This window comes from Quercus lobata, chromosome 11 (genome assembly GCF_001633185.2).
Source record: "Quercus lobata isolate SW786 chromosome 11, ValleyOak3.0 Primary Assembly, whole genome shotgun sequence".
NCBI lineage: Eukaryota > Viridiplantae > Streptophyta > Magnoliopsida > Fagales > Fagaceae > Quercus > Quercus lobata.
In genome coordinates, this window is record NC_044914.1 from 3,243,102 (window position 1) to 3,268,875 (window position 25,774).

At 35.7% G+C, this 25,774-nt stretch overlaps 1 protein-coding gene across 2 annotated transcripts; it reads left to right on the forward strand.

The window, feature by feature from the left end:
- Positions 1-7,907: 7,907 nt before the first annotated feature.
- Positions 7,908-19,782, forward strand: LOC115967985 (dnaJ protein ERDJ2A-like). Of its 2 annotated transcripts, none has more exons than XM_031087177.1 (11): positions 7,908-8,306; positions 9,353-9,595; positions 9,698-9,793; positions 9,971-10,091; positions 10,210-10,316; positions 10,428-10,645; positions 11,486-11,663; positions 11,771-11,893; positions 14,357-14,443; positions 18,068-18,178; positions 18,790-19,782. In XM_031087177.1, the coding sequence occupies exons 2-11, from the start codon at positions 9,410-9,412 to the stop codon at positions 19,615-19,617; spliced, it is 2,055 nt and encodes a 684-aa protein (XP_030943037.1). In that variant the 5' UTR covers positions 7,908-8,306; positions 9,353-9,409; the 3' UTR covers positions 19,618-19,782. The 2 variants fall into 2 exon arrangements, with proteins under 2 accessions (XP_030943037.1, XP_030943038.1); XM_031087178.1 differs by having other exon boundaries at positions 7,964-8,306; positions 9,367-9,595; positions 18,790-19,738.
- The last annotated feature ends 5,992 nt before the right edge of the window (positions 19,783-25,774 follow it).

The window sequence follows — 25,774 nt, forward strand, 5'->3', positions numbered from 1 at the left end:
CGAAGAAGTATTTGTTGAGCAACCAAAGGGGTTCCAAGATCCTCATTCTTCGGACCATGTGTTAAGATTGAAGAAAGCACTATATGGGCTAAAGCAAACACCTAGAGCATGGCATGATCATCTCACCTCATATCTTTTAGATCATGGTTTCAAGAGAGGTCAAGCTAATCGAACACTCTTTGTCAAACGAGATGAGAAATCTTTCCTTGGTGCTCAAGTATATGCGGATGACATTGTATTTGGATCAACAATTGATCACCTTACTCAAGAATTTTAGGAAGAAATGAAGAAGGAATTTGAGATAAGCATATTAGGGGAGCTAAACTACTTCTTAGGCCTTTAAGTGAAACAACGAAAAGATGAGATATTCATATCTTAAGAGAAGTATGTCAAAAATCTTGTAACGAGATTCTGTTTAGACTCCAAGAAGCATGCATCCACTCCAATGAGTTCCTCGGTAAAACTGAGCTCTGATCTAGCCGGTGTGGAAGTAGATCTAACACTCTATAGGAGCATGATTGGTAGTCACCTTTACCTCACTGCGAGAAGGCCGAACATAGCCTTTAGTGTTAGGGTTTGTGCACGTTTTCAAGCAGCTCCCAAAGAGTCCCATCTAACAACGGTCAAAAGAATCATTCGTTATGTCAATGGTACATCCAATTATGGGATTTGGTACTCAAGAGATTCAAATGACTGCCTAGCTGGATACTCAGATGCTGATTGGGTTGGGTGTGTTGATGATAGGAAAAGCATCTCAGGAGTTGTTTCTATCTCGAAAATAATTTGGTGTCTTGGATGAGCAAGAAACAAAATTCAGTGTCTCTATCAATGGCTGAAGTAGAATACATTGCAGTGAGGAGTTGTTATGCTCAATTATTGTGGATGAAAAAACTCCTTCGCGATTATGGAATCTCTCAAGACAACATGTGTGTCTTTTGTGACAACACTAGTGCCATCAATCTATCCAAAAACTCGGTTTAACATTCAAAGTCTAAACATATCGAAATTCGATATCATTTCATTCGAGACTTGGTGGAGGAGAAAATTGTGTGGCTGAACTTTATCAACATAGACAATCAGAAGGAAGACATCTTTACTAAACCCCTTGACGATCCATGGTTTGAATCTCTTCGTAAGACCATTGGTGTCAGTATCATCCCTTGACTCATATTTTGTGTGATCTACTGTTGTTTATTGGTGCATTATTGCATATAGGTCTCATGTGTGTGTTTCTTTTTCATGTTTTTGCTTGTTGTTTTTGTTGATCTTACTTTGCTTGTTTTGTCTTTGAGTGTGTTGAAAAAAATTCAAAAAACCCATAAAAAGTAAAAAATCTCAAAAAGTTCAATCACTTGTGTTGTGTATATCACATATGAGTTTGGCCTAGTACCACCGTATTAATGGCGTAGTGCATTTACGAGCTTAGCTTGTTATGTATGCACATTTTCTAAGTGTGGGCGACATCTAGAAATCTACATTTTGATTGTTGTAAATAGATTTTTAAGCTTATCATGAATGATTGATCAATAGTCTTGCTTGATCTTGATACATGAGTAGACTTGTGCCTATATATCTTCTCACTTTTTTTTTTTTTTTCAAAGAGCTCTACAAATGTTAATCTCGAAAAGAGATTTTGAGCTGAAAAAGTCGTTGCACATGCTGGTATTTGACTAAGAAAAAGGAAAAGCGACTTATATTAAAATGTATGATGCCAAAGCCAAATGCTCAATTGTCAAAGTTCTTTCAAAATGTTTATAACATCGCTTCTCAAAAATTTGATTTTTTTTTTTTTTTTTTTTTTTTTTTTTTTTTTTTTTTATCAAAAGTATGAAAAATGGAAGCCAAATGAAAAGCTTTCAATCGATTGTAATCACATTGGTGAGGGGTCATATATGTTCATTTCCATAAATGAGATAGGTCACTAAACTTCGTACTAGTTAGGTATGACTTGATTGAATTAATCATTGAAGTTTCATATTAGACTATAGACTATTTCATACTTAATCCACACACACAACACACAAGTCTAATATTCAATGAATGCTTATTCCATTTGTGTGATTGTATGTGTTCAAATGTGATGTGTATACTCAATTGCTTATTGATCAAATCCAAAAAAGATGTATTTTATATGTTTTTGAAAGTGTTTTTTATGCTTTTGTGTGTTTAGAATTTTTGTACAAATTGTCTATTTCTTGTTTTTATCAAAAAACTCTTTTAGGGGCATTTTCGCAAGTAAGTTGCGAGTTAACTCTTCCCGCAAAAATGAGGATGGCAAAAAATCAAAAAACACTGAAATTCAGACAGAGAGTTTTGCGACTGTTTTGTAAGAAATAGCTACTCACGAAAATTGATGAATGCTTCAGTGGCATTTTTGCAAGTAACTTTGTGAGACGCTTACTTACAAAAAGCACGTTTTTGCAGTTTTTAAAGACAAATAGTGACAATTTTTCAAAAATATTGTTCTTGCTTCCTTCGAGCCTCTCTCAACCTAAAACACATTTTCTCTCAATAACTCACCCAAAACTCAAGATCAATCACTTCTAAGACCCTTCTAAGGTATGTTTCATTGTCTTTTTACTTTCGATTCCTTAGATTAAGCCTTAGATTCTAGGATTTCTAGGGTTGGGTTTATTTTTGAAAGGATTGGGAAAACTTAATTTCTTGCAATTTTTATTTTTTATTTTTTTTTCTTGACTGGGCTATGTCCCATTTTATTTGTTTGTGTTTGTATTGGCCCCAAGTGACATTTTAACATGTATTTAGGTAAGATTTCATCATATTCATGCATTGTTTTACATGTTAGTGGTGTGTATGCACACTATGTATTTGATAAAATGTCCAAATGGCATTTTATTCTTGTTTTGGACTTTGATGAGTACCAAACTTTGGGGATTACCATGTTTTTACGTTCTTAACATGTTTTAAACTTTGGTTGTGTGTTTTACACACTTTTCCCTATGCATGCTCTATCATGCCTTGATCATGCATCACATATGCACACCACATGCACACACTTGATCACTTGACATGTTTTGCACTTCACTCATGCTAAATAAGTATTGTTACATGTTTAGCACTTAAAACATGATACAGTGACATTAGGTTTTATGTTTTTATGTTCTTTTTAGGACTTTTGTTGTTTATGGACTAACTTGGAACTAATTAGGTTGGTTTCCTTGTTTCTGTTTTTGTCCTTGTTTCTTTGTTGTGTGACTGTTCTTTTTACAGATGTATCGTCATTCCTCTCGCGGTAAAGAACATGTGATTGACCTCACGTCATCCCCTGTGTCAAAGAGGACCCGACATTCGTTCGATGACTTCAACATCGAGAGATTTAAGACTCTCTTGGATTCTCAGACTTTCTCCAGCATCTTTGCGAATACACCTACTGTGGTGGAAAAGATTGTGCGGTTTGACACCCTGGGATCCACTTTTATCCCTAAGATTTTTGCTGATAAAGATTGGGCAAACCTGTTCAAAAACTTTGAAGATCCCGTGGATGAATTGGTTAAGGAGTTCTACTCAAATGCTAGGTTCACCGGAGCTAAACTGAAGTGTTGGGTTTGAGGAAAGGATTTTATCATTACTCTGGACTATCTTGCAAAGATCCTTCACATCAATCATCTGGCAAATGTGGACATCTCTCCATATGATGATAGACTTGCTCTAGTGACAGATATTCTTGAAATTCTAGGAGCTGATCATGAGGTCTCAGCCAAATGCACGTCCATTGGAACTACGAAGTTTGGACCAGAATTGAAGACTCTCACATTGATCATGTTTTTCAACCTGTATCCACTAACCAACACTGGATTCATCAATCTTGGAAGAACATAGTTTTGTGTCATCTCATCATAGGAGCTTAAATTGACATTTGTGCTCACATTTTCTAGACTATAGGGAAAACAGCAAGACGATCAGCGGCACGGATGTGTCTTCCATTCTGCAGTCTTATCATGAAAATCATGGTACTTAAAGGTGTTCGTCCACCAAAAGATGGAACTACCTTACTCTGTCAATGCCCAATATCCTTGGTATCTCTCCAAATGAGCAAAAGTCACTCTTCTGCTAAATGGGAAAAGCAAAGTCCCTCCAAAACACCAAAAAGTGAATCTTTCCCACATGCCATTCCTTTTGGTCATCGCTTAGCTGCTCCCACTACCCTTGGGCATCTCGAGACTGCATTTCCTCACACTCTTGAGTCACAGTCTACTAGTTTTTAGTCGGGACCATCTAGTTCTCATTCCAACAGGTTCACTACCTTGATTGAAGGTTTACATGAGCGTATCTTTGGTCTTGCTAATGTCATATACTCTACCAACAACCAAGTTTAGATGCATCTGACAACCGTTGAGACACAGTTGGATGAGATTCAATACAAGCTAGAGGAGAACCTTTAGCTATTCGTGTCAAAAAGGGGGAGAGCATCTCAGTACATATATTTTTGGATATAGCATATAGTAAGGGGGAGAGCCTCATGAGAAAGGTGAAAGGAGGTGTGCATATTGAAAGGGAGAGTTTTTGTGGGCTCAAAAGGAGGAAGCTGACCTACAGTCACACACACTTTTGGATGGTCTACCCATTGTTTGGCTAGTCTAGTTTATAGTTTATTAGTTTACTTTTTAAGTTTTTATAACTCATGGATATTTACATTGCTTTCTTTTAAAGCTTTCAAGTACTTTAGTTTAAAACTCAGTTTTTCTTTAGTCGGTTTATGTATCTTGGTTTTTATAGCCATTTTTTTATGCTTATTGTTTTTTATCGCTTTTAGTTTTAGTTTCTTTAATGCATCATGCTTGTTGGAAATGCAATTGATTTTAGCATTGCTCTTAATTGCATTGCGTGTCCGGGTGATCATTTACTAGATAAATGTTCATTGTAGTCATTCCTTAATGATTGTTCATGTTTGATTAAGTTACGTTTCATAGCTTATATCTTGCTTAATATGTTAATCGCATTTTACTTGCTCTTATACGTACCTTGTGTTCTACTTGTCATGAGCTTAATGAAAGTTTCTTTTATGTGCAAGTGTTTCAAGATACAGGTGTATATGGTGCAAGTGCTTCACAGTTTCTAGAATTAGGTGTGAGTGAGTTTTGCCTATGTTCTCAAACTCACGTTTAAATCTAGAGTATGTTTAGGGGTTTTGTCATGAAATAGCCAAAGGGGGAGATTGTAAAGTTGTGATTTACAACTATTTTGTGTTGGCTTTAATTCCATGCCAAATTTGATTGTAATTTTATTCAATCATTTTTCCCTGTATTTATGTGGTTTTAATTGTAAGGGATGAGTGTGAGAGAGTGTGAAGACTTAAGCTTAAAATGAAGAACAAGTTGATTTCACAAGAAACTCGCGAGAAGTTATCCCATGAAATAGCCATGTGTAGAGCACATGACTAGAAGACAAAGAGTCATGCCAGCCTGGAGTTTTTGCGAGTGTCTCCCAAGTAAGGTCTTCCTGCGAAATACCCGCGAAACATTTTGTTTAACAAATTTGTCATGTTTGTTTTACCAAGTCTTTACCCATACTATATATACCCTCATTACCCACAAATTGTAATGAATGCTTTTCAAAGAGAAAACCTTAGAAAATACACTTGAGAATTAGAGATTGTTATACCCATAATCATCTACACATTTTCTTGTGGTTTTCCCCTACTTCTACCTCTCCATATCTAAATCCTTGAGAGGTTGATAGCCCAAATGCTTACCACACCCAATTTGAGTGTCAAGTGAAATTTTGGTGTTGCTGGGAAGCATTGGAAGGAGCCATTCATTGGCGAATGCAATTGGTTGAATTGCAAGATTCGAGAAAGCTAGAGAAGACAAGGTTCCGAGAAGCCAGTTGGTAGCAGGAGCTTGGAGGGCTCAAGTATATTGGGTAGACTAGGCTTGGAGGGTCTTTTATTATTCATGTACTCCAACTTTATTCTCTAGTTGATAGATTGTTGCTTAGAGGGCAGCGGAGAGGTTTTTCGCTGAGTTCTTTGGTTTCCTCTTCGATAACACGTCTCGATATTATCTTGTGTTTGTAACTCTCTTCCTTACTCTTAAGCTTTACTTTACATTGTAGAAAATGGATGCATATGGCTTAGGATAGTGCTATTGGTTGTTTACGCTCATTTACTCTTATTCCATACTTAGTCTAAGTTAGAGTATAAGCAATCTAGCTGTAATTTTACTTTAGGGGTCTAAACAAGCTTTTATGTTTTCACGCAAATTCGAGCTTTCATTATGGATCTTAGGTAGGAGACTACGATTGGAAATGAAAATGAAGTTGAAAATCTTACGAGTGTGCTCTTTATAGTAAGTTATATTTACGTTAACATGATGGCCAATGTTTTAGAATTTTGCACGAAGCCCATCTAAAATTTTTGGTACAATTTGTATTCTTCCTAAGATACTCCCTTTTAAGAATGCATTCCTTTTAAGCCTATCTACAACTACTCCGAAACTTCCACTGCTAAACTTGCATTTTTGTCTCTTTTTTATTTTTATTTTTATATAACATTCTCAATAGTAACAACAACTTCAACAACAAAACAAAAACATTTGGAAAACCTAAATCCTTAGCCATTGAAAAAATAAAAAAGCATTTTACCCCAAAGATAAAAACCCAAAAAAGAGAAAGGCGGATTGAACACAAATAAGTTATATAGGTAAATATGAAGAACAAAGGAAAGATAGAGGCAGACTGAGCAGATGAAATCAACCACAAAGACAAAACCCAAAAATAGATCACCCAAACAACCCATTAAGAAACCCATTAACCAAAAATAGACAAACATGAAAATGAGAGAGAGAGAGAGAGAGAGAGAGAGAGAGAGAGAGAGAGAGATGGACTGACCTTGCTTGCCTGGAACAAAAGAGGCTAGAGATCGAGGCAAGGAGAGGTTAGAGTTAGCTAATGAGAGACCAAATGATGGGGAGAAATTGTGAAAAAATAAGAGCAAAATTGTTTTTGGCTTTTCGATAAACTTTAATGAAGTCCTTTGCACTAGAAAGAGCAGTTGCACTAGAAAGAATAGTTGAGTGGACTTAACAATTGGTGGGGCCTAGTCATTTTCAAGAAATTAACTAGAATGTCACTCTGCTCGTTTTCACTGAAAATGAAAACTGAGTATAAATCCTCAAACCAGACTTCCTCTTATATTCCCTCACCTTTTCATTCCCTCCCTCTTAGCTAATAGGTTGTGAATCTAATGTTGGTGTTTTTTTTTTTTTTTTTTAAATTTTATTTTTAATAATTATTATTATTTTTACATTTATTAAACATATTTGGACCCAACACAATATTTTTAACTAATTCAATGTGATGCTTTAATGACTATAATTGTACATGAATATAATAGCTTAATGAGCTGACAAAAAGTCTTTTATTAAGGGTCCGTTTGGATACCGTTTATTTTGTTGAAAACTAAAAACACTATAGCAAAATAATTTTTAAATGTGTGAATAGTGTATTAGGATCTATTTTTAATGAAAGTTTTGTTGGAAAAAGAGGTTTGTGGGTCTCGTGAACAGTGCACGAGACATACTGGTTACTCAGAAATGCGCTTCTCCCAAAAAAAAAAAAAAAAAAACGCAAACACAGGGACGTGAATGCAATCCAAACGCATACTAAGTCTCTTTTTATTTTTTATTTTTACTCGAAGGTCTAGTTGACTGATTAGTATTCCATAGTTTCCTTAATTTATTTACTAATTATGAGATAAAAAGATAAAAATGAGTTTATTATTATTATTATTATTATTATTTTGAAAAAAAAAAAAAAAACCTAGTTTTGGGGTTTAAACCAAAACAAAAAGAAGAAAAAGAAAAAGAAAAAAAATGCTATGATTCTCAAAAATTGTGCACTAGCAAATTAGCAATAGAATAACTCTAGCCCACCAAAAAAAGTATTTTAGCCCAAGGAAGCTGTTGACCGTTGTGTCCTACCAAATTTCAGAGTCTTTTAGCCCACAAACTCTCAACCCAATACCCCTGAATCCTAAAAATGGGCTTCTCTCCCTTCAATCTCCATTAACGAGTCCACCACGGCGAAAACTGAATCTGAACGCGACGTTACCTCTCATTCCTTTCCTTCCGTTTTATTTATATGAATGAATTTTTAATTTTCTCGGGAAACAAACAGAGGCGGTTAGATTTAGGGCATTTGACAGTGATACGTGGCGTATTCCAATAGTTTATCGTGTCAAAGTTGATGAAAGAAACACACAGACACAGTGCAAGCAAGCTCTAGTTTACTCTTTCAGCTTTTTTTTTTTTTAAAGCTAATCTACTACCCATTCGCAGCTTCAGGAGGTAAACCCCATAATTCTTCTTCTTCTTCATTTTTGCCCTTCGCTTTGAATTTAGAATTTAGATCTCTCTCTCTGTTTTTATGTGGATCTGGATTCACTAATTCCGTGTGTATGTCAATTCAGATTTGATTTCGTGGTGATAATTTGCTGATTTTGATAATTGTCTTATTTGCTGATTTATTAGGTTTTTTTTTTTTTTTTTTTTTTTTTCCCGAGAGAATTTTGTAATTGATATGAGAATTACGATGTATATATATATGTGTGTGTGTGTGTGTGATCGATTTCTTGTGTGGGTTGCTTCTTTTTTTTTTTTTTTTTTTTTTTTTTTTTTTTTTTTTTCTGCCAATTTAATTTCACTGTTTGTTTTGTGATGTTTTATTTGTTGAGCTCGTTTATTGATTTATTGATTTTTTTAAAATAATTTATTCTTAGAGAAAAATAAAATTTACACCGAAATTTCACTCCACGTTATGGGCATTAGTATCTCTCTTGGAAAAAAAAAAAGCATCACAATAATATTGAAATGCTAATCTGGGTTGGTTTTCTTTTTATAATTCGATGGTTACAACAATGGGGATAGGGGGATTTGAATTTTGAACCGTAGTTGTCCTAATAAAAGAGAACATGCCATGCCACTTTAGCTTCAAAGCTCATGGCAATCTAGGTTGGTTTTCGAGAGGGAAAGTTTTTTCCGGATGAGATTAAGCATTTTCTGAAAAACCGACTAGTTTTCTTACGTTTGGTTATGCCCTTGAAAATGTGCTAAAACATTTGTGGTGTGGAGTTTATTTGTGGTGCTTTGTTGAGAATGTGACAACAGTGACATACACGGTAACATTTTCCTCTGAATTGGGCTTGTTATACGTTGGCCACCAAACACTATAAAATATAGATTACATTTTTCACCGAAACAAATGGGTTTGTGGATATTAGGATTTAGATTTGATTCAGTTTTATTATTATATGTAAGAGTTTGAAAAACAGTTATTACTTTGAAAATGATCAAAGACACTCCGTGACTATCAATGTTTGACTGGTTATAACCAGTCTTTTCTGTGCAGGCATTAACAACTATATACAAGTTGTTGTGGATAGGTGGTCTCAATGGCTGCTTCGGAGGAGAATAGTTCATTGTTCCCAATTTTCATTTTGACAATAATGGCCATTCCATTGGTGCCTTATACAATTCTCAAGTTATGCCGGGCTGCCTCAACAAAAACAAAGAGCATACACTGCAAGTGCTCTGAATGCACTCGTTCAGGGAAGTACCGCAAATCAATATTTAAGCGAGTGAGTTCCTTCCTTGTTCCATGAAGTTCTCCTCAATTGCATATTTCACACAAAGTCCCATTATTTTATCTAACTATGGTGTCTATACTGGCTTTCTTGCAGATTTCCAACTTCTCAACGTATAGTAACTTGACTCTAATACTACTTTGGGTTGTCATGATTGTCCTGGTTTATTACATTAAAAATATGAGCCGTGAGGTAAATATTTTGATCAAAATTTGAACATTAGTTGAATATCTGAATTGATTTATTTGTTTACATGTTACCTCTTTTTAGTGAATCAGGATTTTGTTTAGGAACTCATAACTGTATGTTTTCAATGCTTGAATGTTGCATCTCACATTCCTTTTTTTTTTTTTTTGAATTGATTCTCAGATTCAAGTTTTTGAGCCATTTAGTATTCTTGGATTAGAACCCGGAGCTTCAGATGTGGATATAAAGAAAGCATATAGAAGGCTATCTGTTCAATACCATCCTGATAAAAACCCAGATCCAGGTTGATGGTGTTTTAGTACTTAGGTTAATGTGATTTATTTGCAGATCTTTTTATTAGTGAGAAAGATGTTGCTGAATGCAAACAACCCATGCATGCTAATAGATTTTTATTCTTCCAGAGGCCCACAAGTATTTTGTGGAGTTTATTTCAAAGGCTTATCAGGCTCTGACAGATCCAATATCACGTGAGAATTTTGAGAAATATGGCCATCCAGATGGCCGACAGGTAATGTATTGTGAAACGAGTTGCAATTTCTCTTTGCTGTTTGTCTACTAGTACTAAATTATCAATAAGCGGTCAAGTTTTAAAAGTACATGTGATAATTTGTTGAAGCAGGGGTTTCAAATGGGTATAGCTCTTCCTCAATTCTTGCTAGACATTGATGGGGCATCCGGTGGAATACTTCTCCTTTGGATAGTTGGTGTTTGTATTCTCTTGCCTTTGGTGGTAGCTGTTGTATATCTCTCGAGGTCATCAAAATATACAGGAAATTATGTGATGCATCAAACGCTCTCAGCTTATTATTTCTATATGAAACCTTCTTTGGCCCCAAGGTACATGTGTAAATATCATTGTTTGATTGGTTCTGACTGTGGGTACTGCTAGTAATTCCATTGCTGATTTTTTAGAGTCTTTCTTCCTGTACATAATCTTTTGTAATTTATTTAGAATCCTTTATGTTGATTTCTGTGTATATGTAATAGTCTTTGCTTCAATAAAATTTTTATTTACTCATAAAGGTAATATTTTTTTTTAGAAATGCTTGATCATTGTAATTTAAGAGTGTGATGTACTGTTATCCATGTACACACCTGGTGTACCTGAATTTTTGATTAATACAATTCCATTATTTGTCAAAAAAAAAAAATGATAAAGGTAATATTTAAATATTTGATCTTTTTTTTTCTTCTATTTTGTTCACAATTTACATTCATTACCAGTATGCATGCTGTCAGCATATCTATAGATTTTCCTGTACATTATTCAGTAACAAATATCACAATTTTTTTTTATCTCAATTTACACATTGACTCATGAGAGTAATAGTACGTGAGAACTGGGTGGCTTACATATAAAACACACAAACGCACGTATTTTTAATATTTGGGAGATCGCACCTCTCCTCCAAACTAAACTGAAATAAGAATCTGATTGGCATTACATTGTACATATTACTGATACACTTAATTCTTAGAAGCAAGTTGATGATCCACACAATCCAATATTTGACACTATACTGTTTAGTTGGATGCATTGGTGATGCCCATCTTTGACTGTGCACTTTGATCGAGAGTTGCATTTGTGTTTCCTCGTATTCATACATATCTGAATATGTTGAATTTTAACGTGCAATTAGTTTTTTGTCATTCTAATGTCAAAGCTTAATTACACAGCAAAGTCATGGATGTCTTTGTGAAGGCTGCTGAGTACATGGAAATTCCGGTTCGTAGGACTGATACTGAGCCCCTTCAAAAGCTTTTCATGTTGGTTAGAAGTGAGTTGAATCTTGACCTTAAAAACATTAAGCAAGAGCAAACAAAGTTTTGGAAGCAGCATCCAGCACTAGTTAAGGTAAGTTCTGCACCAAGCGTTGGCTGTATTAAGCAAATAATTTTTGTTTTTGGTTTTGTTATTTTAGCTAAATTGATATTCTTGTTTTAACTTTCTTTTCTATTCAGACAGAATTGTTGATTCAGGCTCAATTAACTCGTGAATCAGCAGCCTTGCAAGAATCAACCTTGCAAGGTGATTTCAGACGGGTGCTGGAACTTGCACCCCGCCTTTTGGAAGAATTAATGAAGGTGATTCTACATCCTGTTTTACATTCTTCAAGCATACTTTTAGAAGGAAAAAGTTTGGCTCTAACCACCAATAATAAGATGACATGTGTCCTGTCATGTGCAATGTACCTGACTCACTTAATTGGTTGAGTTAAGCAAGTCATGTGCATTGCACATGACAAGGACAAATGTCATCTTCCTATCGGTGGTTGGAGCCCAAGGCTCCAAACATGTCTGGAGTCAAACTTTGTCCCTTTTAGAATCACTGCTGATTGCTTTCAACACTGTGATGTCTCCTTCTGTAAGCCTGTACTGTTTTCTCTCAATGACTGAAGCTGGTGGAAAAATATTGCTGTCATGCTGTGTTAGAATTGGTTGTCATAAGTAGAAAGGAGGGCAAATGCTATTCTGTTAATTTATTTTTATATTCTTCATTGAATATGAAGATTTCTAGTTTTCCCCCCCAAAAATATAGTTCTGTTGAGCTCCAAATGTGTTATGGAATTTTGTAGTGGGATTATTCAGATTGCAGTTGTTGGGTGCACACTAAGCAGATTCATGAGGTCGTTTGTTGGAAATATTATTGTACATTAGCTCTCATTGTTTTACTTTAGTAGGACTTCCTAATACAGAATTCAAGATGGCACATTTTTTAAGTTTGAGTTGTACTTGTTTCAATACATATAGATTGCCATTTTTTATTTTTATTTTTTATTATATATGTGTGTATATATATATATATAGAGAGAGAGAGAGAGAGAGAGAGAGAGAGAGAGAATGCCATCTGTTTTAGTTTATTCTTTTTTTTTTTCCTTGGTTTGGGGGGTTGGGGGGGGGGGTTTGAGGTGGTTGATTCTGAAACCTTCTTTTTTTTTTTTTTTTTTTCTTTTTAGATAATAGGGTGATGGAAGCACCACAGAAGGATATGGGAAGTTAATAGTTTTGTAAACTTTGTCAATTACAGGAGGGGTGTTTGGGGTTGGTTCTATAACTTCTTTTTTTTAATTATTTTGATAAGTAGGGGTTGGTTATATAACCTTTACACTATGTTTGAAAGGAGGAAAATAAGTGGAAAGACTAGAATGGAAATAATTTTTTTAAGAATATTACTTCCATTCCCTTGTTTGGGAGTTTAATTAGGAGGGAATGAAAATATTATTCCCTTGTTTGGATCTTTAAGTAGGAGGAAATGAAATAGTTAGGAAGGAACACCTGTTCCTTACTTTTTCCTAAAAAGCTCAATTTTCCATTTCTCCCCAAATTGGGAAGAATTGGAGGGAATGGATGGAGTTAAATGAAGATTAAACCGAAGTGTCTATAATGACCATTTATACTTTAAAATTTTCCTATAACTCTTCTATCTTATTATCTGCCTCACTTTACCTAATGGCATCTCATTATTTTTTTTACTTCTTAATTTTTGTAACTTGATCAATATTGTCTTTACACTAATATAACAGATGACTTCTAGTTACCTTTTTTTTATTAGAGGGATCTAATAGTAATGTTGTAAAATTATTTCTTTCTATTACTTATAGAGTCTGTTTGGATTGAGCTTATTTTTGCTAAAACTGAAAACTGAAACTGAAAACACTGTAGCAAAATATTTTTTAAATGTGTGAATAGTGCTGTGGGACCTATTTTTAATAAAAAAAGTTGCTGAAAAGTGGAATTTGTGGGTTCGTAAACAGTGCACGGATCACTGTTTACAGTGGAAAGTCAACATTTGCGGTTACTGTCCATGCAACAGTGCATGAACAATAACCGCATCACTCTAAAACGCGTGAAAAAAAAAAAGAAGGAGGACACATTTACTGTAGCGTGGGTCCCATGCCCAAAACGCAAACTCTGAACGCAGGAAAACGTCCAAACCAAACGGGCACATAGTACTCCTAGACAAGATTACTTATATTCCATTCCTTTCTTTAAAAACCTTTTAAAACATCCAAACAGGATTGTTTAGTTCTTTCCATTACTTATTTAATTCCATTCCATTCCTTTCCTTTATAATTTATTCATTACATTCCATTCCATTCCATTCCTTTATGAACTTCCAAACGAAGCCAGTAGAGACCAAAGTATCATAGAAGCATACATGAAGTTGACTGTTCGAGAAACCTTTTCAGTTAGAGGCTGCACTCTGCAGCTTCCCCTGTTTACTGTCTTGTAGGAGTTTTAGATACAAATATTGAGTTAGCTCTCAAGCAGGTTATTCTGCTGAATGTAGCTACATAAAGAGTGTTAGATTAGTAGATAAACTACAGGATTTCCAGGGTAAATGGATGGGATAGTATTGTAGGGATGTGTTACTTTGACACTCAGTCACTTCACTTATTCACCAATGCTCACATCATAATGTGATGTTTATACTATGTGGAATGTGTGTTTGTTTGTTTGGGAAAAAGGAGAGAGGAGAAAAAGGGGGGGGGGGGGGGGGTGGAGTAAATACTTCTGTACTGTTATAATTCCTTATTACCCATGCAGATGGCAGTTATACCACGCAATGCTCAGGGGCATGGATGGCTGAGGCCTGCAATTGGGGTAGTTGAGCTTTCTCAGTGTATCATTCAGGTGAGATTGGCTTTGCGAACACTATCTTTTATCTCTATGACTCATTACAAAGGTTTCTGATTTTTTTTTTTTAATACTCAAGAGTAGATGACTTTCTTAGCTTGTTTTTATTATGTATAGAATATATAATAATGTTTTAAATAATGCAAAAAGCACTCTGTTTTGTCTAAATCTTGTTGGCATGTATCTCCCCCCCCCCCCCCCCCCCTTTTTCTCTGAACATGTTTTGTTTTTTTCCCATCCTAATATCACCATCCTTTTTCTTAATATTAACCCTAATAACTCCAGTATTGCTTTTGATTTTCAATTAATAATGTTGCAAATATTATTTTTGTATTTCCTAGTAGCAAACCTGGTGAAAATTTGTCAGTACTTCTGTTTGTGTCAAACCTGAATATGCTGGATTTTCACATGTTTGTAGTCCAGGATTAATACTGTGTCTGGGTGTACTTAAGTTCTTTTACAGTCAGGTTCATAAATGGTTTTTTGATAGGTAATAAATGATATCATTAAAGCAAAACAGAATATACATGAGGAACCAATGGATTATACTGGATCTATACCCCAACTTCCTTAAGATATACTAATGCAATGGATCAATGAACTCATATAATACTGGAGGTCTGCTTGCATAAAATGCCAGACAATAAAATAATGCTCGAACAAACTGAGATTTGCATCTCTCTATAGAAGTTCCTGATCTTCAAACGTCTTCCTATATTTTTTTTTTGATAGATAATAAAACTTTTATTCAAAAATGCTGAACATCATGTTCATGATGGTGAACATTCTGATCAAGAAAAAATACAAGAAGTTCAAAAACTTAATCTAATAGAGTGTAAGAATTCAGAAATGGAAATACAATTCGTAAAACCCCAAACATGCGCCCACTGAAACAAAGCACCGAGAAGAAGAGTTTTTAAGAGATCTAAGGGTCTCTCATTGTCTTCAAAGATGTGTGTATTACGTTCCTTCCAAACCAGCTACATTAAACAAGCTGGGACCATATTCCATATGGTTGACAAATGCTTTCCAAACCAGTTTCTCCGAGCAAAGAGGAGAGCACTAACTGTCTTCCACATTACCCAATGAATCCCAAATACCTCGAAAATTGCACTCCATAATGCATGAGAAAAATTGCAGTGGAGTAGAAGATGATCTACAGACATTACAACAACATAAATAACAACTATTAACCAAGGATTGACCTCTCTTAACTAGATTATCAATAGTGAGTATCCTATCCCTAGCTATTGTCCATAAAAAGAAAGACACCCATTTAGGCACCTTTGCACACCGAATTCACTCCCAAGGAAAAACCTCAGTGAGAGGACCAGACAACTTATAGTAAGAGCGCATATCAAACACCCCGTCTTAGTCAACTTCCAAGTCGAAGTATCATCCCCCTCACCCCTTGGCATAGAGGAATACATAAACTCAAAGAAAGAACAAACATTTTCCTGCTCCCAATCCTCAGGAGCTTGACAGAATTGAATATTCCAGCACCTACTTCCCCCTTCTGAAGCAGATATAATGAGATCAGAAATCCAAGCTTCTTTAGACAAAGAACGAGTAAACAGATCAGGAAAACGCTCCTTTAAAGGAGTAATCACACAACAAGGATCATGACAGAAACTAATACGATGACCCTCCCCCACATTATACACTATATGTCCAAAGAACTTCTCTGGTCCTTCTCTAATGCTCTTCCACATCCCACACCCATGAGTACCTCTTACAATTCTGGTGCACTAGCCTCCTCTAGCCTCACCATATGTGGTTGCAATAACTTGACGCCATAACCTATACTTTCCTTCCCAAATAGCCATAACCACTTACAAAGCAAAGCTTGGTAAAAAAAACCAACCTTCCGGATCCCCAAACCACCATCTTCCACAGACAAACAAACCTTCTCCCAAGCAACCAAAGGATATTTAAAAACATCCTTGGAGGCTTCCCAAGAATCCTTTCTAGTCTAGCTGTCACCGCTTGGGGAATAGTAAACAGGGATAAAAAATAGGTGGGAAGACTAGAGAGAGTACTGTTTAATAAAGTAAATTTGCCATCTTTCGACAAATAAAGGCGTTTCCAGCTAGAGAGCCACCTCTCCATCTTTTTTGTAATATGGTTCCATATCGATGAGTCCTTATAATGGGCCTCAAGTAGCATGCCCAAATAAGTCATGGGCAAGCTTCCCACCTTGCAGCATAAAGCACGGGCCAAGACATTCAAATTCCTAACCTCACCCACCGACAATCTCACTCTTACCAACATTGACTCTCAAGCTTGTAATAGCTTCAAAAAAGATCAATACCATCCGTATGTATAATAACTGTTCTCTGGAAGCATCACAAAACAAAATAGTGTCATCAGCAAAAAGAAGATGAGAAATTTTTAAACCTCCTTGTCTGTGAGACCCTGCCTGAAAACCACAAAGAAAACCACCATCTTCTGTTTTCTTCAACAACCTACTCAACACCTCCATAACCAAGAGAAATAACAATGGAGACAAGGGATCCCCTTGGCAGATACCACGAGAACTACAAAAAAAACCTGCAGGAGACCCATTCGCAAGAACTGAGAATCTAACTGTAGAAATACAAGCCCTAATCCATCTCCCCCACTTCACTCCAAAACACATCCTCTCCATAAGATAAAATAGGCATTCTAGTTCACATGGTCATATGCCTTCTCAGTGTCTAGCTTAACAATAACACCAGGGATTCCACTCTTCAATCTACTATCCAAGCATTCATTGGCAATTAAAACCGTATCTAGGATTTGTCTCCCTCCAACAAAAGAATTCTGAGAAGTAGATATCAACTTATCCAAAACCCCGCAAAGTCTATGTGCCAACGCCTTAGCCAAAAGTTTATAAAGCATACCCACAAGTCTCATGGGATGAAAGTCTTTAATATTGGTTGCATTGACCTTCTTGGGAATCAAACATAGAAAAGTGGCATTGAGAGACTTCTCAAAAACACAGACTATGAAAATCCGCAAAAAAGGCCATAACATTTTATTCTAGAACACTCCCAACATTTTTGGAAGAATGCCATGGTAAAATCATCTGGCCCAGGTGCCTTATCACCTTCTGCCTCCTTAAGAGCCTCTAGAACCTCCTCCTTCTCAAACTCCCTCTCCAAAGAGTACCTCTCAGCTTTGTCTAAGCATGCAAAGTCTAAACCATCAATAGTAGGCCTCCAAGATTCCAGCTCCTGATATAATTTCTTATAAAAATCCACTACCTGATTTGTAACTTCAGACTCGTCCTCATAGAAAACCCCCTCAACCTCCACCCCCCTAGTCTGATTTTTTCGCCTATATACCTCGTTAAATAATTTCCATTCATTTTTCTTGTAAGGCTTGGTTGTTGTTGGTTGGTAGATCCCTTTGCTGTGTTGATGTTTGTATTTTTTGTTAAACATTGATTGTCTTTACTCAATTTCAAAATTTGTACATCCATTTTTGTTGCCAAGAGCTTATATTTAGTTGTCAAGTTTTTTACTTTACAGAGTGGCTTCCTTTTGTCATTTTCACTTTCAGAATTTATCCATGTTCATTTCCATTGTTCCTTTCCTAGTTCATAAGGGATTCCTTTTGATGTATTTTATTTTGATGCAGGCTGTCCCTCTTAGTGCAAGGAAGTCAATTGGAGGATCTGCTGAAGGCATTGCACCCTTTTTGCAGCTGCCGCATTTCAGTGAGGCTGTTATAAAAAAGATAGCCCGCAAGGTAAGTAAATAAAATTCTACACACTGGTTTGTGTCAAGCAGTATGCAATAAATTGCCTCTTACCTAGTTTTTGATGGTAGAACCACAATATTTATCTAAATGGTTGCTGTTAAACTTCTTATCTGCTATAACTACTATTTCCCCATTTGTCATATATATTTATTTCCAGATGCATATCTCACTTGTGATTTTTTCTGTGCACTTGTATATTTCCTCATAGTACTTGGTTAGGAAGCACTCGGTTAGCATTTGCCCTTCATGTTGAACTAAAACTCATAGCCATAGAGCAAAACTTAAAGTGCAATTCCTTGGGTGTTGTATCTTAGGTTCAGCAATTTAATTCAACCACATGGTTGCATAGATAAATGCAACAAAAACAGTATTATCATTTCTAATGACGGATTAAATTTAACCATGCAAGCAACCACATGACTGAATCAAATTGGAGAATCTAAGATACATCACCTAAAACACTGTACCTAAGTTTTACCAAACTCGTATAGGTCTTTTAAACCCATAATTGCAGTATGTATTGCATATCTGATGAAATTTCCGTTTTCCTTCTTTACCTTCTCATATTCTTTTAAGCTTTTTTTATTTGTTGTTTGCAGAAGGTGAGAACGTTTCAGGACCTTCAGGAAATGAGCTTGGAAGAGCGCTCTGAGCTGCTTACTCAGGTAGCTGGATTCTCACCTGCTGAAGTACAAGATGTTGAAATGGTGCTGGAAATGATGCCTTCTATAACAGTTGAGATTACATGTGAGACTGAAGGTGAAGAGGGTATACAAGAGGGTGACATTGTCACAGTCCACGCTTGGGTAACACTCAAACGTGCCAACGGCCTGATAGGTGCCCTTCCTCATGCCCCTTATTACCCATTTCACAAGGAAGAAAACTACTGGTTTTTCCTTGCAGACCCTGTTTCAAATAATGTGTGGTTTTCCCAGAAGGTTAGTTTCATGGATGAAGCTGCAGCAATAACTGCCGCTTCGAAGTCAGTTGAGGAGACAATGGAGGGATCGGGAGCAACTGTAAAGGAGACCAGTGTGGCTGTTAGAGAAACAATTGAGAAGGTGAAGGGTGGGTCTAGACTGGTGATGGGCAAGTTGCAAGCCCCTGCAGAGGGGAATTACAACTTGACTAGTTATATTTTGTGTGACTCTTGGATAGGCTGCGACAGAAAGACAAACTTGAAAGTGAAAATTTTGAAACGGACCAGGGCTGGCTCCCGAGGTGGCGTTATTGCAGAAGAGGGACCCATTACGGAGGATGGAGTTGAAGATGAAGAGGAGAATGAAGAGGAATATGATGATTATGAGAGTGAATACAGTGAAGATGAGGCAGCTGAACAAGATGTTAAAAAGAAAGGCCCTGCTGCCAATGGCACTGTCCATAAACAAGATTCAAGCTCAGAAGGTTCAGCCACAGACGAAGAGTGAACATAATTCTATTTATTAATGATGAAACAATAAACTTTTTTGTTTTTCGCCACTTTGATTGGTGGAAGAACTTTACAACAATCACAGTGATAGTCATTTATTTGCCTCCTAGTTTTGCGAATTTTCATCTCTATATATTAAGAGGATTTAGAAAGTTAATTACAATCTCCTTATAATATCTAAAATACCCTGAAGCATTACTCTAAACAAAAAAATAAACAAGTATATAAATGTAATTTAAGCTACATATATTGTAGAGACATTTAATTTTAACTCAAAACAAAAAAAAAAAATTGCTTGAATTTCACTTCCCAGGTTTTACTCCTAAAAAATTGCTTTTAATCTTGAGCAAACTCGTTCCAAGCCTTTTTTTTCTCCAAGCAAATTTTGGTTGTAATTGATTGCAATGACAGTATTTATGAATTAAAATAATGCTAATAACCTAAAATAGTACTAATATATAGAAGGTGGAACCTCCAGCTAATGGATGTTAGCGATCAATCCCAAATTTGTAGTTAGAATTTGGTGTCATATCAATAATATAATAAATAAAATATTTAATTATTTTTCTATTTTGTGTTTAAAAGTTGCTACGTTAGTTTGGTTAATGAATAATGATAATAATTTTGGTGCCATACTGGGAAGCAAAATTTTTGAACTTTTTATTTTTTTGAGATGAATGCTAAGAATTATCATTAAAGAAACTTAGCCATAATCAGCTAAAAGTACATTATTGGAGTGTGGAGGAATATCCTTTGTCTATATAGATAAATTGTTAACATGTCTCGCATGTTTAGTAAGGTAGTAAATTAAAAAATTACCTTATTTATGAATGTGGAAAAAACTAAGAAATTGTGAGTTGCAGCTTGTCTACGAATGTGGGAAAAACTAAGAAAAGACATTTGCTATAGGGTGACCAAAGGAGACAAATGACTCTTCTTCACTTCTTAGGGCTTTAATGATCACTTCAAAGTCTTCCTTAATGATGATGGAAGAGAGCCAAGTTCACGAGCAAAAGCTATAGCCCTCACTGCAGCCATTGCTTCTACATCAGCAACCAAATGGGGTAGAGTTAACATTTCAGCCTTGGAAGCTAAGACTAACTCTTGGTTAATTTCAACTACCACCACAGTACCTGCTTCTCGTCTCCTTAAACACTGCACCATCAAAATTGACTTGGCTGAAGGACATGATGGAGGAGACCAACAAACCCAATCTGGATTTGCAGAAGTGGGCAGAGACAATTTGATTGGGATGGCATCAATAAAATCAGAAAGAGCTAGTTGGGCCATTGGGATTAGACATGGCAAAACGGGTCAGACCCGTTTGACCCGACCCGTTTGACCTGCAACCCGTTTGACCCGTAACCCGATTGACCCGTTTAAAAATGACCCGTTTTGACCTGCGACCCAATTGACCCGACCCGAACCCAAACTTGACCTGCCCGTTTTGCCACGTCTACCAACGTTGAGTAGATTGAGATTGAGGTGTAATTTTTATAAAATATTTACTTATTCTTTTTTACTTAATATGTTATGTACTCCATTATAGTTTGTCATTTTGTACTTGCCACCTTCATTTTCTCTTCCTACTTTAAATAGATTGAAGATTATACCAAAATTAGTTTCTAGAAAGCTGGAACAAGAGTTGCACCAAATTTGGATATCAATTCAAGTGTTTAGTGGTAATTGGTAACAATATCACTAGTGAGAATCTAATTACAATTAAGGAACTCATAAACAATTGACAGATTGCATCTATTTCCAAAAACGAAAAAAACAAAAAATTTTGAAAAATACGGGTCAACTCGACCCGACTCAACCCGCGACCCGCAAACCCGATTGACCCGACCCGACCACGACCCGACCCGCCCGTTTTGCCACGTCTTATTTGGGATCACTTGAATAATAGGAAAGGATTTGTGCTCACTATGAAAAGCAAATTTCTACAGTACCAAAGAGTCGAAATATACATTGTAAAATCCTCAAGGTCTTTCCTTTCCTCAATCACATATTGCACTAGCTCTACAAATTTGGAAAATTTCTTGATTCGACAAAAGTTCCGCATGGAGTCTTGAGTCCCATACTGCCGAAATACAAGGGCATAACCATAAGGCATGAATCACGTCCTCAAGAAATTGCTCACAATGTTCACAAACATCTTTCGCTAAAACTTTTTTGCAAACTTAATTCGTTTTGATAGGCATGGCATTTTTGCAAGCTCTCCAAATTATACTCTTCACCTTATCCGAAACATTTCATCCCAAATTTGTTTCCATACACCTAGAAACTGATTTGGATCTGTTGACACCTGAGTTCCCATGGCTCTTTCTTTAGAAAAGAAATCATACCCTGACTTAATTGAATAGACACCCGAAGAGACAAATGGCCAAACCATTTTATCCTCCACAGAATTACGAATGCTCCTTACCAACTCTGCCTCTATTCCAACAGAGATGGTAAACTCAAATATCCTTTCTTCGAAGGTGGACTTGCTGAAGAAAATTATCGTCTTGCTCCTGTTTATTTTTTGACTCGAACATTTACTATAGGTCTCCAAAACGTCCAAGACTTTCTGACATTCTTGTAGAGTGGCATTGCAAAATAAAAGGGTACCGTCTGCAAAAAGTAGGTGAGTTAGTCTAGAACTATTTTTGCACAAAGAAAACGCTCGAATTTCACCCAATCAAGCAGCTTAAGAGATGAGACCATGAAGGCCTTCAGTACATAACAAGAACAGGAAGGGAAATAAAAGATCTCCTTGATAAATGCCCCTGGTCCCTGGAGGCAGTTATGAGATGTTAGAGATATATTAGCCCATTAGCATAGGCCCAAGTCTAATTCTACTTTGTGTGCAAGCCAAGTCTCCTACTTGTATTAGAAGTCTATTAGTCTAGGGTTTAGTCTACTATATATACACATGTTATGATTCATTGTAACACAGGATTTGTACTACACTCTAATATATTATTAATGTAACCACAAAATATCAAGAGTTTAATCCATTTTTTATCAAACCTCATCTTCCTCATAACGGCCTCCAATAAAGACTATTCCACCCTGTGATTAGGCTTACTCACGTTGAGTTTAATGACCATAAAACCATCTTTACTCGAGTAGTATTTTTGCAAATTGTGGAGGGTCTCAAAAGCAACTAAAATGTTATCTAAGATGAGACTACTCTTGGTAAAAACACTCTTGTGCTCTATAATAGTCAGAGGCAGTACCTTTTAAGTCAATTAACCAAAGCCTTCAAAAATATTTTATATAGGACATTACATAGGCTTATAGGCCAGAATTCAAAGACAAGTTCCGAGCATTTGACTTTCAGGATGAGAGTGATATAAGCATGGTTAAGATGACGAGGGATAGAAGCAGAATTAAAACTAAGAATAGGTTGAGTAACATCATCATCTACAAGTTGCTAATAATTATGATAGAAGAGGGGGCATACCATTCGAACCTGGAGCTCTAAGAGGGGCCATTTACTTAATTGTAGCTTGAACTTCCCATTCCATGAAGCCAGCAGATAATTGCCTATTCATATCCTCACTAATCATAGTTTGAATTGTATTAAGGGTTTCACCAGGCTAGCGTGGATTATTCGTAGTAATCAGTCCTTGAAAATAAGCAACAAGGTTTTCAGACACTTTTGAATTGGAACACCACTAGCCATAAGTACTGCGAATGTTTGCAATGCAATTCTTACAATTTACGTTGAGTGGCTCAGCTATGAAAATACTTAAAATTTTTGTCACCATGAGTAGCCCATAATGATTTGTTATTTCTAAAGACTAAAATATCTTTAGGATTACAAATATAATATCAAGCAAGCGTTACCTTTTTATTTTTATTTTTATTTTTAGAACTCATGATAACCAAAGCACCCAAAAATAAAAAGAAACAATGTACTAATGCTAAATTAAACCTAATGATAAATCATGATAACCAAAGCACAAAACAATTTACTTACCAGTTACACTCCAAAACCACAAAATTTATGCCAAATTAAACCTTGAAAAAACTTAATAAAAAAAGAGAGTAAAAGTCACTATACCAATCAACAAAACAGTGTTTGAAAGAATAAAAACAAAGTTTACTTATGCACGTAAATCATAGAAATAAGATATTCAAATATTATTTTTATATTAAATTGAATCTAAATCATACAGAATTTAATTTAATGGATTAATGAATGAGCAATCTCACATTGTCCCGACCCCTTTTTTTTTGGGGCCATGTCAAATTAGCAAACCCGAAATCAAAGAAGACCCATGAGAAGAAAACAAAGGCCCAAAGCCGAGCAATAACTAGGAGGAAAACCCCAATACATGAAACAAAGCAATGACTTCTGCAGAAAGGTTTCAACAGTCACAAGGTTTGAAGCAACAATAGGTCAATAAACTTAATAAACACATCCCACATCTTTTCAAAGGGTCCAATCAGCAACCCAAGGCTGCTAAGGCACCCAACCCGACGCAACTCGAATTCAAGGAGGTAAGGTTTTTAAGGAAGGGGAGGAAAATCTGAGTATGTAGTAATTTGCCACTCCTTTCAGGTGATGAGTTTGCAGGGAAATGCTTACGCACCAAAAGGGTACAGGTAAGCTTGCCACGAGATGCATGTTGAATCGTTGATGCAAGACAATATCAAAGAAAACTAAAAGAGCAAAAATTTAAAAGAACCTTGAAAAATCAGCACTTAAGGGTTATCTGGAATTACCACTAAAAAAGAAATTTAAGAATCAACACCTTAAGCTATTAGGAATCAGCATGGCACACCACAAACTTCACTTAAAACTCATGTTAACTTTTAATAAGGGAAGATAAGATAAGTTATATTACACAACACACTTTTTTAAATAACGTGAGACAATTATTTTTTTATTTTTATTTTTTAAAATTTGTTTTGAGAAACAAACACACACAAATAGGGGTGTATAGCCAACCCACCAACCCGCCAAAACCAACTCAACCCAATCCAACCCGCCGGGTTGGGTCGGTTTTTAAGGCTTGGTGGGTTAGGTTGGGTTACAAAATTTTTTTTGATAGCGGGACGAGTTGGGTTTGGGTTATAAAATTCCAAATCCGCCAAACCCAACCAAACCCACCCATATCTTTAATATATATATTTAAAATATATTATATAATTAATAAATTTTTAAAAATAATTAGCTCTTCCTATCCTATATAAAAGCCAATTAGTTCACACAAACCCTAGTAAATTACTATTGTTGTTTAGTCATTAATGTTGTTTGCTTTTAAGGAGTCACGTTAATACTAATTTTTGGATTTTTTTAATATATTTATATTTATATTTTTTTCTACTTAATTTAATAATAATAATAATAATAATAATAATAATAATAATAATAATAATAATAATAAATTTGTCCAACCCATAGGTTCAACTCGACTCATGTGGGTTGGGTTGAGTTGAATTTTTTTTTACCCACCATGGTAGGTTGGGTCAAAAAATCCTCTTAACTCAACCCATGCACACCCCTACACACAAATGAGAGATAAATGAGTTCTAACATAAAGTTACACCATAAATTTCACTCAAAAACCATAATAACTTTTAAAAGAAGATGTGATAAGTTATACTACATACAATATACTTTTTTAAGCAACGTGGTAATTAATGTGGTATTCACAACAAATGTTTAGACCATTTTCTTCCCATTGAACCAATCACCGCATTGTTTTGCCCCCGTCATTGTTTATAGCTCCTAGCCAACTTTTTTATTTTATTTTATTTTTTATTTATTTTTATAATGTCCCCATCAAAGTCAGCTTGTTTGAAATTTTTTGCCGCATCCTGTCTTCCATTCTACCAAGAGGAGAATCTCCCATTTCATGGCCAAAACAATAAAGCCCTTCCTCTTTTCTATTAACCAACTGCAATAATAAAGCCTGCACACATCCCAGCAAGTGAAACAGAAAACTTCATTACCCTTGCCCTTCCTAGAGAATTTATAATCCCATGGCAGAAACAAGGATATACCGACCAATCAAGAGCTCATCAACCAAGGGCTTTTGGTCTCATCTTAGGTATAAAAGGAAGCTTGACTAACCCACTAGAACAACACAAGATCATTTAATTAATGGACTGATAGAACTAGGCTTTGAAGTTTGACAGTCCCTCCAAAAATTATC

Excerpts from the sequence above, each read along its gene's own strand:
- LOC115967985 (XM_031087177.1), top strand. The coding sequence starts at position 9,410 with ATGGCTGCTTCGGAGGAGAATAGTTCATTGTTCCCAATTTTCATTTTG. Across the intron at positions 9,596-9,697 it reads GCAAATCAATATTTAAGCGA|ATTTCCAACTTCTCAACGTA; the intron begins GTGAGTTCCTTC and ends GCTTTCTTGCAG. Across the intron at positions 14,444-18,067 it reads TTTCTCAGTGTATCATTCAG|GCTGTCCCTCTTAGTGCAAG; the intron begins GTGAGATTGGCT and ends ATTTTGATGCAG.